The sequence below is a fragment of the Anoplopoma fimbria genome, chromosome 20, assembly GCF_027596085.1.
Source record: "Anoplopoma fimbria isolate UVic2021 breed Golden Eagle Sablefish chromosome 20, Afim_UVic_2022, whole genome shotgun sequence".
In the NCBI taxonomy this organism is placed as follows: domain Eukaryota; kingdom Metazoa; phylum Chordata; class Actinopteri; order Perciformes; family Anoplopomatidae; genus Anoplopoma; species Anoplopoma fimbria.
In genome coordinates, this window is record NC_072468.1 from 9,138,974 (window position 1) to 9,152,930 (window position 13,957).

The 13,957-nt window shown below is 42.0% G+C and overlaps 2 protein-coding genes across 2 annotated transcripts in view; one reads left to right on the top strand and one right to left on the bottom strand.

Moving 5' to 3' along the window:
- Window positions 1-7,195, bottom strand: part of LOC129109234 (neuroendocrine convertase 2-like) — a 162,069-nt gene extending 154,874 nt beyond the window's left edge. The window contains 3 exon segments of the mRNA XM_054621256.1: window positions 1,805-1,983; window positions 7,059-7,130; window positions 7,133-7,195. Of these exon segments, the coding sequence (XP_054477231.1) occupies window positions 1,805-1,983; window positions 7,059-7,130; window positions 7,133-7,187 (306 nt within the window). The 5' untranslated portion in view covers window positions 7,188-7,195.
- A 24-nt stretch (window positions 7,196-7,219) lies between these two features.
- The window catches only part of mms22l (MMS22-like, DNA repair protein), a 19,186-nt gene continuing 12,448 nt past the window's right edge, over window positions 7,220-13,957 (top strand). The window contains exons 1-13 of the mRNA XM_054621265.1: window positions 7,220-7,310; window positions 7,823-8,024; window positions 8,326-8,451; window positions 8,693-8,745; window positions 9,460-9,547; window positions 9,671-9,848; window positions 10,080-10,173; window positions 10,496-10,626; window positions 11,060-11,173; window positions 11,258-11,434; window positions 12,530-12,592; window positions 12,693-12,812; window positions 13,276-13,511. Coding sequence (XP_054477240.1) covers window positions 7,852-8,024; window positions 8,326-8,451; window positions 8,693-8,745; window positions 9,460-9,547; window positions 9,671-9,848; window positions 10,080-10,173; window positions 10,496-10,626; window positions 11,060-11,173; window positions 11,258-11,434; window positions 12,530-12,592; window positions 12,693-12,812; window positions 13,276-13,511 — 1,553 coding nt within the window. The 5' untranslated portion in view covers window positions 7,220-7,310; window positions 7,823-7,851. The remainder of the gene's footprint in view (window positions 7,311-7,822; window positions 8,025-8,325; window positions 8,452-8,692; window positions 8,746-9,459; window positions 9,548-9,670; window positions 9,849-10,079; window positions 10,174-10,495; window positions 10,627-11,059; window positions 11,174-11,257; window positions 11,435-12,529; window positions 12,593-12,692; window positions 12,813-13,275; window positions 13,512-13,957) is intronic.

Here is a 13,957-nt window from a genome sequence, read left to right on the forward strand (position 1 = left end):
GAGGCAGCAGAGGCAGCAGGGCCAAGGTTGAAATGAGCTTGCGTCCCCCCTGTTCCCCAGGGCCAGCGCTGCACGCAGCCTCACACCAGGCCGGTGGACCCTCCCTCCAACTCTTATCAATCATGTCAAAACACACACACACACACCTCCAGTATCACTTATCAATAACTTCAAATCACAGTTTTTTTGATTGCGTGCCGTGAGCGCAATCGATGGAGGAATGTGCATCTGCCGCCAAAGAACAGTAGTGCAATACGCTTTAAATGAATGAAGTACGAGCAAATCCTTTTTATGGGGACTCTTGAAAACAGTGGGTGTGGTGTAATGTGAGGTTTTCCGAGATCTCTCACCTGTAGGGCTTTATCTGCAACCAATTATAAACAAAACTAGGAAAATCAAATACATTACAATTAGAATTCAAGATATCCAATATTTTAATTTCCTCATTACCCAAGGAAGTTATGTTTTCGGTTCGTTTGTTTTATTTTGTTGGTTTGTTTGTCAGCAGAATTACTGAAAAACCAACTTGGTGGAAGGGTAAAGCATGGGCCAAGGAGCAACCCCGTTCAATTTTGGACTGGATCCATATTACGGGGCGATACATGTTTTGTTTTTCACTTATAGAAACAACCTCGACAGATGTGTGTGCTCTTCGATTGCTGCTCAAGTTGGTTTGTTAATAAGCAGACTACGGAAAAACTACTGACGTGATTTTCAGGAAACTTGCTGGAAGGGTGTAGCATGAGCCAAGGAAGAACACATTCAATTTTAAAGCAGATCCAAATCACAGAGCAGAAACACAAAATATTATTCCCTTAGTCAACATTGGGAGATAGGGCACGGCCTTGGCTGAGGTCTGTGCTCTCGAGTTTAAAATGGGACCGTCCATATGCTTTTTAATGCATCTTATGACTCATCCTGACTGTATTTCCGGTCAGACATTTACAGTACATGGTTGCTTGTCCATCTGAAAGTTTCATGATGGATTGCTTACATAAATGTTTTAATCAAATAGTTGTTTTATTCTAAGAATCTGTGTTGATAAAAGAATCTCCTTCCAAAATCCTGAATCTAACAGAGCACAGCGGGAATGGATGTCAATTCATAAGGGCTCTTACCTTTTAAATCTTTCTGACTGTGAATCTTTCATAAAAGAGAATCAGAAGAAGTTCATTTCAAAATATATTATGCCCTTGAAAAGCCTCTTTGAACTCCCTCTTACAACATTTCTCCACCTAACCAAGGCGTGCTCTGAGCCCTTATTTTTTCTTATTGCAGCCAAGAACATTTCTTTTTTTAAGGGAGCTGACACACTTTCAGACTCAATAACCAAAGTAACCTTTAAAGTATTGATGTGGATAAATCACATGTAGTAGTCTGACAAATGGAAAGATTTCAGCATGACAGATTAAGACTCAGGCAAATAGGTAAAGACCCAATCATCTCCAAAGCCTGCTCCACATATAGGAGCTTCTCACAGGCGTAAACTAAGAATGGCTAGATAGAAGTGTGTGTATACGTGCACTTGTGTGCCCATCTGAGTGCATGTATGTGTCTTTCCATATGTGTGTGTGTGTGTGTGTGTGGACGGTCTACTCTATGTGTCTTTGATCAGATATGAAATATTCAGAAACGCTGCTGTAATTTGATGAAAGTCAGATATCCCTCAAATAGGATACAGCAGTCAGCACTTTGGCAGCTCTTAAAAAAAATAAAAAAAAATAGCAGTAACCGGATTTTGAAAATGTAAAACTGAGGCCCACACGTGGAGGCAACAACAGGGTTTTTTTAAACATGCACTGACCCGCTGTATGAACTCCAGTGCGTGCTGCTCGGCCAGAGCTCTGGCGGCTCCAGTGCCTCCGTCCATTTGCACTGCGTAGAAGAAGACATGCCGGTTGGTCCCATGATGCCCCTCTGTGGTCACTAGATTCCTCTGCAGCAGGCAGCCAAGCACCAGCAGGACTGCACCGAACATGGAGCCTTTAAAAATAAAGATAGGTGAGAAAATGACTGCAAAATGCATTTAATTAACTTTTTTACAAATTCATGTGAATAAAGTAGGTTCTGGGACACTATGCCAGACATTCCTGCATTGCATTATGATGTTAAGAGTGTGTTTTAAGAAGTAAAACTAGCGTGACACCCTAATGAAAGCCATCCATAACACTGATGTGAACAGGCATCACACAGGGAAGAGAAGCATGTCAGTAGGGCGGCAACTAATGATGATTCCATTTTCAATTGTTCTGCTGATTACGTTTGATTAATACATTTTTATATTGTCAAGTCAGAAAATAGTGAAAAGAATGTGACATATTCTAGCTATTCTAGCTATTTTAGTCCAAATTTCCAAAAATAATGAATCATATTTTACAAAAAAATGCATCAAACTCTCACACTTGATTCGCTGGAACTGGAAACTGTTGGGCATTTTTTCTTGAAAAAAAAAAAAGATAAACAATTACAATAATCAAAATAGTTGCACATTCATTTTTCAGCTTTAGATCATTTTCTTTTTGTAAGCTGATAAACAACACTATTCGATATCCCACTGGATACCCTCGCTCTCCATTGGTTGTTCATATCAAAGTCTAAAAACTCGCATTATGAATATCTATATTAGAAAAACACAAACACCTACGATTTAAAATATTACCATAACACTCTAAAAGCCATCTCACTGCACAAATGAGTTTACAGAGTGTGGGATTCGGCATCTCAGCGCAGAGTATTGAACATTGGCAATTGTGAAGCAATTTGCCCACAGCCAACTCCTCTGTACTTCTTCGTGAAATCCACAGCGGCTGCCACCTACAGCTTGTCAACCACCCACCTGTAGCCACAGAGAGTGGAACGTCCAGGAGAAGTCTTTCACCCAGTGCCGATGAAAAAGCTAGAACTCTGGCATCGGGGGGGGCCCCGAGCGAGACAGCACACTCTCTCCAGTTCCCAACCCACACGTTTAATCTCCTGGCCTTGATGCAAATGCTTCTGAGAGCAGAAAAGCAGCGGCGCTTTCATTGTGTGAACTAACTTCCCTCTTTAAGCAAAACAGGAACTTTATCAGTCCTTTCTTTATGCCGGTGCCTTTCCTATGAACCATGATGGTACAAAAAGTTGTCACCTCAGTCTTCTCAGTATCTACTCAACAAGAAAAAACACCCAATGCACAGTAGAATAATGCAGTATTGAAGAACAGTAATTGCTAACGCTCCCACTCCTTCCCCCGGATTACGCAACTCACATTTGCTGTTGATCCGTGAGGTTGGTCACGGTCTTTATATATACATTAGTTTGTACTGAATGTGATTAGGACAGCAATTATGTTACTTAATGTGTTCAGCCGGTTGTTTTACATATGTACACACAGCTCCTAAACACTAAAAGACTGCATCTAATTAGAGCTGCACTATTAGTGGATTAATCGATTAGTCAATTGGCAGAAAAATTCCTTGGCAAGTTACTTTTCTGATCGTCTTTTAGTTGTTTAAATCACGTTTAAAGCAGAAGTGCTTAAAATTCTGTGGTTCCAGCTTCGCAAATGTAAACGTGTGCTGTTTCTGTGCAAGGCTGTAATGATATTAAGAAATATATTTTAGGGTTTTGGACTGATGGTCAGACAAAACCAGTAATTTGAAAATGGAAACTAGGGACATTGTTTTTACCATCATCTGACATTTTACAAAAAAATTAAATAAAGGCAGATGCTATAAGCATCCAGGTGTCCGTAGACAATAATGGTATTTGCACTCGACACAGGCAAACATTATATACTGTATGGGTATAATAACCTACTGTAGGCTTTGTATATTCTTTCAAAACCTCTCCAGGTATTTTGGTTGCATAAACCTAAACAAACTGAAAATAATAATTCAATTTAGTGTAAAAATAGAGTTTTCATGATCATCAAATCCCTGTCTCCAGGCTGACAGTCCTGAGTTTGACCCATTAATCCACCAGAACCCACTCACTATACATACTTTGTCGCTCTTTATACTTTACTACTACTAGTAAATATATCTTCAAGTAAGGTATTTCTGATAGAAGACTTTTGCCTAGCTAACTAAAGCAAAATTTAGTTGAATGTCCAACTTGGCCGCGTGTTAATAGCCGAACAGTTGTTGTGTGACTATTCTCACCCGGACGCAAACAGACACTCCGACATTAAATCGATTAATTGCAAATACAATTAACAGATTAATTGATAATGAAAATAATAGTAAGTTGTAGCCCTACATCATTGTTAGCATGAAATCTATTGTCTGAACTCATTGTACTTTTTGGGTCTACTTTGGCCGTTTTACTGCCAAAAACACCCGCTGACACACAGTGGAACTCCAAACTAGAAGATTAAGATCTCTCACTTTATATATAATTCTGTTTGTATGTTTATCTGACTTCCCTTCAAAAGCAAAGTGCCTCCTCCTGCAGCAATCCCACCCCCCCCTGCAAACAACAAACAGTGCAGCTGACCACCGTTTAAAGTCTACAGCATCATTCAGCTCCAATCTCCCCAGCCACTGATTGAAATCGATAACCTCACTTGGGGCTCGGGCCCCAGTCAATCCCACTGGAGGGGCAGGGCCGGCAGCGTACACCCCACCCAGCGAGGAGCAGGCCCCGGGCAGAGATGGAGTAGACAGGGAGAGAGTGGATGGAGGGAGGGAGGGAGGGAGGGAGAGCACATGAGACTGGAGCACGGAGCCACATTGAACAGTGTCAGGGCCTCGGGGCCTCGGGGCCTTCTGGGACGCTGATAAAGTACCTGGACATTTTTATAGACAAACTACTTATTTCCGTCCTCATATCGCTTGGGAAGACTGATAACTTTATATTCCTCTCAGGCAGAGGAATGAAAGGAGGGGGGGGCCTTTCAGGAGTTTAATTGATCAAACTGTAGCCACAAGGTTTTTTTTTTTTTCTGGAGATAAAAGGGACTAGCACTCTCCCCTGTACAATGCAGAGATCTTTTAGAAAGCAGACGATGAAAAAAAAAAAAAAAAGAGAATGTAACTCATTATGCAAAGTCATTACATGCTTCTGACTATACTCCTTAAAGAGGGGTAGTTAATGGTGGAACTGTATCGTACAGGATTTCCAGAGGTCAAACTGCCGGTCATAGGATAACATTATTTTACACTGTCCAGATTATTACCCCAACCAGAACTTATGGAAGTACTTTTTTAAGTGTCAGTAAAATATCAGTTCATTAATGCTCACAGGGCAAGTTGCAAGGGCATGGGTGCCAAACAGTATAGGTCCATTCACTGGAGTTCAAGTCTCAATGTTAGCAAGCATTCCCTATAGAATAGCATAGAACTTTATCGTCCCACCGGAGCAGAACATATGTCTTTGTCTCACCAATCGACACAATAAACAGGGTAAAACCTTCCAACAATTCTCTGAGGACTCTAGGCAAAGTGTTTTTGTTTGCAACAGTCTGGTTCACATCTCAGACTGGGATATATGCAATGCTGAATTGTCCCTGAGCAAGGCATTAATGCTGTATTCATAGAGTCTGATTTATTGGGAATTTCTGACAGCGCCTACATCTCCCGACTTGGTAAAAAGGAGGACAGAAGAGTGAACAAACCAGTTGCAAAAAAGGCTGCGATTAATCTAATTCAAAAATGCATAAATGCTCCCAAGTCAGAATATTTTTTTGTTCAATTCTGCTGACAGTGCAGAAATGCAGCGTTAACCCCTACCAGAAACTGTTCTGTGGGTGAACATAACCCATGATCCATCTAGGGGGTCAGGGATAGGAGCCAAAGACTGTGACTCTGTGATAGCTATGACACACATTTCAGGGCAGGACATTGAACACCTTTTTGATGCTGAGCTGGTGACCTCAATGGGTTGCATTCCATTTAGGTGTGCATGTTCATGCTGGCTCACTGACACGGCTTACCTGGGCACCTGAAGGTAACAGAGCCACCGTTAAGGTTATGACATACATCTGTGCTTTCCCTACAGTCCCAAGTCAAAAGGTCTCATGAGGATAAAGGTCCATCCTCTGCTTAGGCAGCAATGGGAAACACTGTGTAGGTGTATATGATTTGGACTATTTTCTAGCCCAGATTTCTAAACAAAAAATTCTAACCACAATTTCTAACCACCATGCAACTGGTCCGGTTCTTCAAAAGCTAGGAAACGAGTCTATAGCTGAGGGCGAGGGGAGGGGATGAAACAGGTTCAAACCTCACCCCCTCCATGCACTACGGTGCCTAGAAAGGATGGAATGGGTGACAGAAGAAAAAAAAAAAAAAAAAAAGCATTTACCTTTCCCTTCCTGGCGACAGAGAGAGCATTCACACAGACGGGCAGTCTCCCGTTGAAGGCAGAGCGGGTAGTCGGTGCATCGTAAAGGAACAAATCTCCCGACGCGTCCATTTTTATTGTCTCCGCTGACTCCCGGTAACATAACGTGCAAATTTAGAGCATGCAAAAAAAAAAAACCCCGCACCTATCAAGCATCTCCGCAGTAGACAAGTCAAAACGTGCAGAAATAACTAACTGTAAGTCGACAAAAACGAGCACATCCACGGCGTGTGGCGGAAAGGGGGGGATTTTGTAAAGATGTGAGAATGCATTAGAATGCAAGAAATGGTGTGATGGCGAGAGGGACTGTTGGGAGAGACAGATCTGCATATGGAAATTAGGGTTAGCGTGGATAAAATTCTACTTGAGTTATTTTGTATTCATTCAGGCAGGACCCCTGCAGTGACACTGAAGGGGACAAAGTGACTTTGACACAGGCTGTAGAAAAGGGGCATGAAGCAGGTGCTGTGGTCGGTGAAACCATTTTATTAGCATAAGTGTGTGTTTTAATGGTAATCATTTAGACACACTGCGCAGTGTTCCTCGCGTTTGCTTCTTTTAAGGTCTTTATCGGATATAATAACAAAGACCAAGAAGACAGTTGAACTAACGTTAGACTAATCTCAATGAGGGTGGAAAGAGAGCTTGTCGCTGTGAGGGTGGAACATATTACTTTGCTCTTTTACAAAATAACTCTCGATAAATAAAGAGACACTGGGAGACAGCACCGCTACCTGGAGATCTAATGCGACGGAGGAAGCACGTCGCAGTGAGACCTCTCGTCCTGTGTCTGGTCTGTACAACAGGCTCCGCCCACTGTGGAACTTCGGACCAATCAGTGGGCGCGTCGCGAGTACGAGCATGCGCGGAGTGGACGCGCGGGAGAGACCGAAAACCCAAACAACGAAGTCATGACAGCAACGTAATCGTCGGACTTTGCTTTAAATTTACGGGATAATACATTGCATAAGAAGCGGAAATATAAGGTTTGTACATCTTTCATGGCATATTGTGTGAAAATACTGCTAACGCTAACTGCATTCAACATATTAAGCATATAAGTTAACGTTACGGTACTATACAGCTGGTGAACACTGGCATAATCAGGATGTCGCATTAATAACAGGCGACGACTTAAACACACACCTCGTAGAGACAGTTGACATTTTACAAACTGTTGAAGCAGCCTGCTATGATATCTAGCATGTGGCTATTACTGACTAGTTTTGAATCAAGGCAATATTAATTGTCATATGTTCCAGGTGAGTTTAAGTGAAATCAAACGTATCTCAGATAGACAGCGGTTTTGTGTGTGTTCTTGTAACGTTAGCTATGTTTAATACTGTACATTTCATATAGTATGTTTAATCTGAGTTCATATAGTCCATATTCTCCAGATAAAAGCCTGCCACTGTTGTCTGCACCTGATGCAACACATCACTTCTGTTTTGGGATTCAATCAACGTGTTGTCTCACTACAATGTTTTTATCATTATAGTATCACACTGATTCTGCACTGGCAGCAGCATGGAAGACGACTTCAGCCAGTCCCTTACCCCACCAGTGTCTCCATTCGCAGCAGACAGCCTATGTGAGCTGACTCCAGCCCAACCGCCATGCTTCTGCTGTTCTGTGACAAAGGAGGACCCCACTGGAGCACTTCCCACAGAGGGATACGCTGCAAGAGGCTCGCTGAAACGGTACAGTCCCTTTTACCATAATCACAAATTAACAAACATATTTTCCAATTTAGAGGTTAACAGTTTCCACAGGACCTTTTCTGTTCCAGAGGAATTTGTCACAATGAAAATTGTTGACAGATGTGTGGATTATCCTGAGGAACTGCATCATTTTTCTGGAAGCATACAGTGTTGTTGAATTTTGATTTCAGATTTTGATGATTGGAGAACAACAAATTAAATTCCAATCACTTTCATTGTACTGGGGCCGAAAGAAAAACGTTAGCAAATGAAGTCTTAACAGACTGTATCCGCTCTGTAGGCTGCTGTTGCGTCTTGATCCGGCCCCTGCAGAGAATGAGACAGACACAGTGGAGCTCTTTGGTGTCCCCTGGGTAACAGAGACAGCATTGGTGGAATCCACAAAGCCATTATTTGGTCTGTTCAGGTAAGCCAAAAATCTAAAATTGGTTAATTTTGCTTTAAAAACAAACCCAGTTTTAGTCTTGTTTTTTTTGTTGCTATAAACCACCCTAATCTGAATGCAATTTTCCATGGCAGCAAAAGCTAAGAAATGGAATCCTTCTTGAGCTTTTTTACTAAATAACCAATGTTTGTTTTGAATCACTATGTGCCATAGGTCATTCACATAGATGTCACTGTTCTTAGTTGCTTTCATTTTGTTTCAGACAAAAGGTCTACAGGCTGGAGTCCTTGGTGCAGTCCAGCTCATATGACTTCGGTAAGCTTGTGCCATATGTTATTCACACTGCAGCTAATAATCAGACCTTTACTTTTTTTGTCAGAATTAAGTGAACACAGTAAGCCATCATTCACAGCCCACATTAACAGACATCTTATGTGTTAATATCTGACTGTTTGCCAATCTTCATGTAGATTGGCAGACAGTCAGATAATGCCTGCAACGTAAACAGGACATTTACATGTGGTTTAGTTTTAAAATATCAAATGCAGATGGGGGTTTCAGCATCCATTTTATCTAGAAAGGGGAAAACAATCTGAAAATAAGTTGAATGTGCTCTCTTAGACGTCTCAAGTTATGAACTTTAAATGAAGTTGGCTTAAGTGTGGGTTGAAGCCATGGCCTTTAAATTGAAGGGCAGTTGGTCTTACCTGTAGCCATAGTATCAGCCAGAAAAATGATAGGATAAAGACTTATTAGCCAAAGACCATATGAATACAACCTAACCTAGATGCAAATAATGTGGTTTGTATGAATGACTCAGAAAGCAACATTGACGAATAATAAAGATGTAAATAGGGGTGTAATAGTCTGCTTTTCTGAAGTGAGCACAATAATGAATCATCTATGGCTAACGCATTAGATTGTTTATCTCAATTTTGAGAGCTTGAGTCATGCCTGATATCTGCTACAGTGGGCATGTTTTACATAAGATTTAGGAATACTGCCCACAACATCCCTCGTGTTTTGTAGGTCAAGCAGGCAACCTCCACTATGAAGCCGAGGACCTCAGACAACAGTGTGTTTCTTTTCTTCAGTATGTCAAAGTCTTCTTGCACAGGTAATTCTACACATTTCATGTCAACACCCGTACCACTGATTCAAATGTCTGTCTATATATTTTATTGCTGCTTTTACTGTGTTTGTTTATGTGGACATGCATCGTCCTTTTGTGTCTGTTCAGATACCTGGAACCCTCCAGCTCCCTAGATGCAGGTCCCTTACACCCGTATGAAGAGCTGGAGGCACAGCTCCCCTCCGCGCTTCTGGAGGAGCTGTTTGGCATCACCCTCCTCATAGGACGACTCAAAGACCTGCCAGCCAACGTTCAGAGTGCCTTCACTATAGCTAACCCTGGAAAGGTGTGTGTTTGTGATGCGTAGGCATCAGTAGTAAAGGAGATAGGGCTTTGAAACAGGTGCAATAAAAGTGTGTGAAGTTAAGCTTTTTAAGAGGAATGACTCAGATGCCCACAGTTTTTTTTTATAGCCCTTAATTAAGAGTTCCCATCACCCAGAACCTTGTTTTAACTTAAGGAAAAACTTTCAAGTGATTGTCCTACTATTAACTTTAGTGATGTTTTCTTCCTACAGCTTTTTCCTCCCTCTTGGCATTTGTTACACCTTCATCTTGACATCCACTGGTCAGTCTTGGAGATCCTTCACCTACTTGGCCACAAGATGCAAGGTAAGTGTCTGCTTGGAGAGGAAATAGACACTAAAGATATCGAAATGTGATATGTCACTTGTATTGTGTTGTAGTGTAGGGACTGATGGTATCTGTAGTATTGGAAACCATCCATTAGAAAACACTGTTAAACGTATCATGGGAAGAAAACTGTGTAATAACATGACGGTTTGGAATGGTTGCATAGATGCTGCTACAGAGAATGATTGTACACCGACTGGTACGTGGCATTGCAGTGGGCAATAACCTCCTGACTTGCAGCTCATTTGTGCGTCATAATAGAAACAGGCTTTTAGTAATTTTTACCTGTTCTTCTCTTCAGGCCAGGTGGTGTACGCCCACCAGTTTGTGAACCTGACGGGAGAGAACCTGACCGATACCAGTCTGTTTGAAGAGCACCTGTGCAGTGTGCTGTGTGACCTAACTGGTCTGGCCATGGGCAAATACAGCAAGGTGGGCGGCTGGCCACAACTCATTAGCATCTAACCGTTGAGATGTACCAGCAGTATTTCTAGGTTGTTTTTTTAGCTTAAAAAAAAACTTGCAATTCTGGTATTAAATGTGTTCATTACAACATTTAGTGCTTGGTTGATAGAAAATGGAAGTAAGCTGCAGATGGCACACACAGAATATGAATTTGGCATCTGTTCATCACCTGAGAAGATTATCCTTTTTAGGGTGGAGAAGCTTCTAAAACGGCATAAGTACTGGATGATAATGATAATAATGAACCACATTTCTTGCATGTCAATCATCACTTTAAGTATTACAATTCTAACCAAACTGCTTGTGCAATCTTCATATCAGTGATAGACACCATGCATTTATGTAGAACAGAGCTGCAGTTAGGAGCTCACTATGTTCAATGGATCCTGTTGATTTGTAGGTGAGACCTACAGAGGCCCTGAGCATCCATCACCACCTCTGCTCCTGCACCAAAGAGCTGTGGGTCCTGCTCATGCACCTTCTGGAATACAGGAATAAAGTGTTGCACACACAGGTGGGGCAAATATCAAAACGTTCAGTCACACAATAGATGATGACTCTCTCCAAACTAAATCAACCAACATGTGTTTTCCCGTAGTCTTTCTGGAGCTACATGAACTCCTTGTTGAGGCCCCTGGTTTCAGGGAAGCCAGCAGCAGAGCAGTTCATTGGCCTCCCCACGCACTGTAAGGACCCTCTGGGTTTCACATGGTGGCTAGTCACTCATGTCGCAATGTTAGGCCAGTACAGTCGGAATGGCACTCTCCAGTACGAGGTAAGAGGATCACAGTATTGGCATTTTTTTATTTTTTTTTAAACTAAAAATGCATGTAGGTACTTCTTGTTCATCCAGGTATTGAAATGTTTAAGACAAAAATTCTCTGCAGAAGTTGTGGTTTTGAAGACATTTTGCCTCTCATCGGAGGGGTTGGTTTGACACTCTCATGAAGAATGATGCCCAAATGAGACATGTTGGTGATCAGAGACAAATTATATAGGACTTTTTGTAGAAATGAGTGAGACTGATGATGATGGTGCCTCATCATCAGAGAGCTGGTACTCTGATAGCTGGCTGTGTCTACTGTAGGTTGAAATATGATTACAGGTGACAGTAATGTGGATTTTTTTAGAAGTGAGTTTGTATGAGGTACTTAAACATAGTCCGTATTTCCTAAAGTAGATGACGATCCATATGTCCCCAGTTTGGACAAGCAGGCAGGAATACGGGCACAGGAGCAAAACATATATTAGACACTTGGGGAAAGGCCTTTAAGAAAAACAAAGGTTATGAGTTAAAGTGAACACTATATTTTGAATATTTTCACTGCTTTATCTTTCCGTCACACCGCGATAACAACAGGAAACTGAAGCCGTTCTATCCATCTATGTTTTCTTCAGAGACCCTGGACTTCATTGACAAAAACGGTAATTTAGTATTGCAGAACACAGTAGTTGCTGGTCTACTGCTGTTTCGATTGGTTAGTTTTTTTGACCAAGGAGTCCTGTGTCTTTGAAGACAGCATGGATTAATATAAGGTCTTCAGCTCCCCTTGGAAAGGGCTGTCTGACGGCAAGGTAAAGTAGTGAAAATATTCTTAATATTGCATACAATATTAACGATTTTTTTAGGCGTCTAAATATGTTTCGCTGCTGCCCTCGTCCACAGCAGTACATTGCTTTGCTTTTGTGCCGATATTCTTGTCTGTTATCCAAACTGGGAGCGTGCCAACCGCCGTCTACTGCAGGTATGACTATGGATAAGTACAGGATACAACCCCACCTCAAAGAAATCCCTTAATCCCTATCCCTTTAATAGATATTGTTTTATATTGTTTTCAAATTAGTCATGTTGTTCTATCTGCACTCACAGAAACATCTGGGCGATAATTGGACTTTTGTGGAGGAGTTGCTCAAGTTAAGCTGTAACCCCAAGGTCAGTACTGCTTCTAGTTAAAATTCATTTTTAACCTCATCATAATAAAAATAAAAATATATAGTTTTAGTGGTAATCGTGTGTATGTGTATAATAACAGGGAGGTCTAGCCGAGGAGCAGGTCAGGATGCACGTCCACTGCTGTCTCAGTCTCTGTCTGCTGTGGGAGCCAAGCACCAGCGTCGTCTCCACCCTCTGGGACTACTACAGCAAGAACCTGGTGAGGGCCGACCTTCAGAGGAAACCATGTGGACACTGATGGTGTAATACAGATGACAAAAGTTGCTCAAACTTGATGTGTTGCCTCATTTTAAGCGTTATCTCCTACAAGCAGACAACCTTTAGCTGACTTTTTCGTAATATGAATTAACCTTACCGGCACTTTTTGACACAATGTGTCATATTCTTTCATTTCATTGTCTTGGATGTTCCACTAGATGTCTTGTAGTTTTACTATATGTAAGAAAGTAAGGGGTTCTTTTTTTATCTGTGATCTTTTAGGTTGTTTTTTATGAGTAACATCATACTTGATGCTTTTTCCACACTTCTAATTCTTTATTATGTTATGAAAAAGGTTGCTTTAATTGATCATGCAGCAATAAAGAGAAGTCATGTGGCACATTTTTCTTGTAAGTTATCACCAAGGCCTGTACAGTTACATTTAACATTCTTTTCTGTCCCAGAGTGCTTCCTTCACCGTTCCCTGGCTCGGGATGTCTGGCATTGGCACTTTGTGCAAGACGCCCCTGGCTCTGTTGGAGCAGGCCCGCAGCTGCTGCTCCCCCTCTCCCCTCCACTCCCCGGGACACACCCAGCTCTACCGCTCGGCCAACTCCTTCCACATCTTCCTTCGAGTGCTGGCCCTGTGCCTCGCCCAGGACAGGGTTGGTGGAGTCCCACAGAGACAGATCAAAGGAAGGTAAGTACGGATAGAAGTCTGGGAGGCTTTGTAGTTCTCGCTCCTTCATATTCACTCCCACCATGAAAAGTAGGTCTCAGGGCCAGGCAGCTGACTCCATCCGCAGCTTACATAGTATTTTGGAGAAAGAGAGGATATTACATGGAATAGAAGCTGTGAGAAATGATTACTAATCAGGACTAGGCTTTGTAGCATTCCCTTTTCCCCCTTGATCTTCTCATGTGCGATGTGTTTAGTGTGCTGTTTGGATTTGTCTGCGTGCGTGTGTGTACATAGGTGCACGCTTGCATGAATACACAAACAACATGTGTGTTTGCTCACCATCATGCATTTCAGTCTTGTTTGTGTGCGTGCCAGGTGCACAGCGATCTCCCGGTGCGTCTTTGATATTTACTCAGGCCCCCCGGTGGAGCAGGTGTCTCAGGAGTCAACCACCTGCTCTTCAG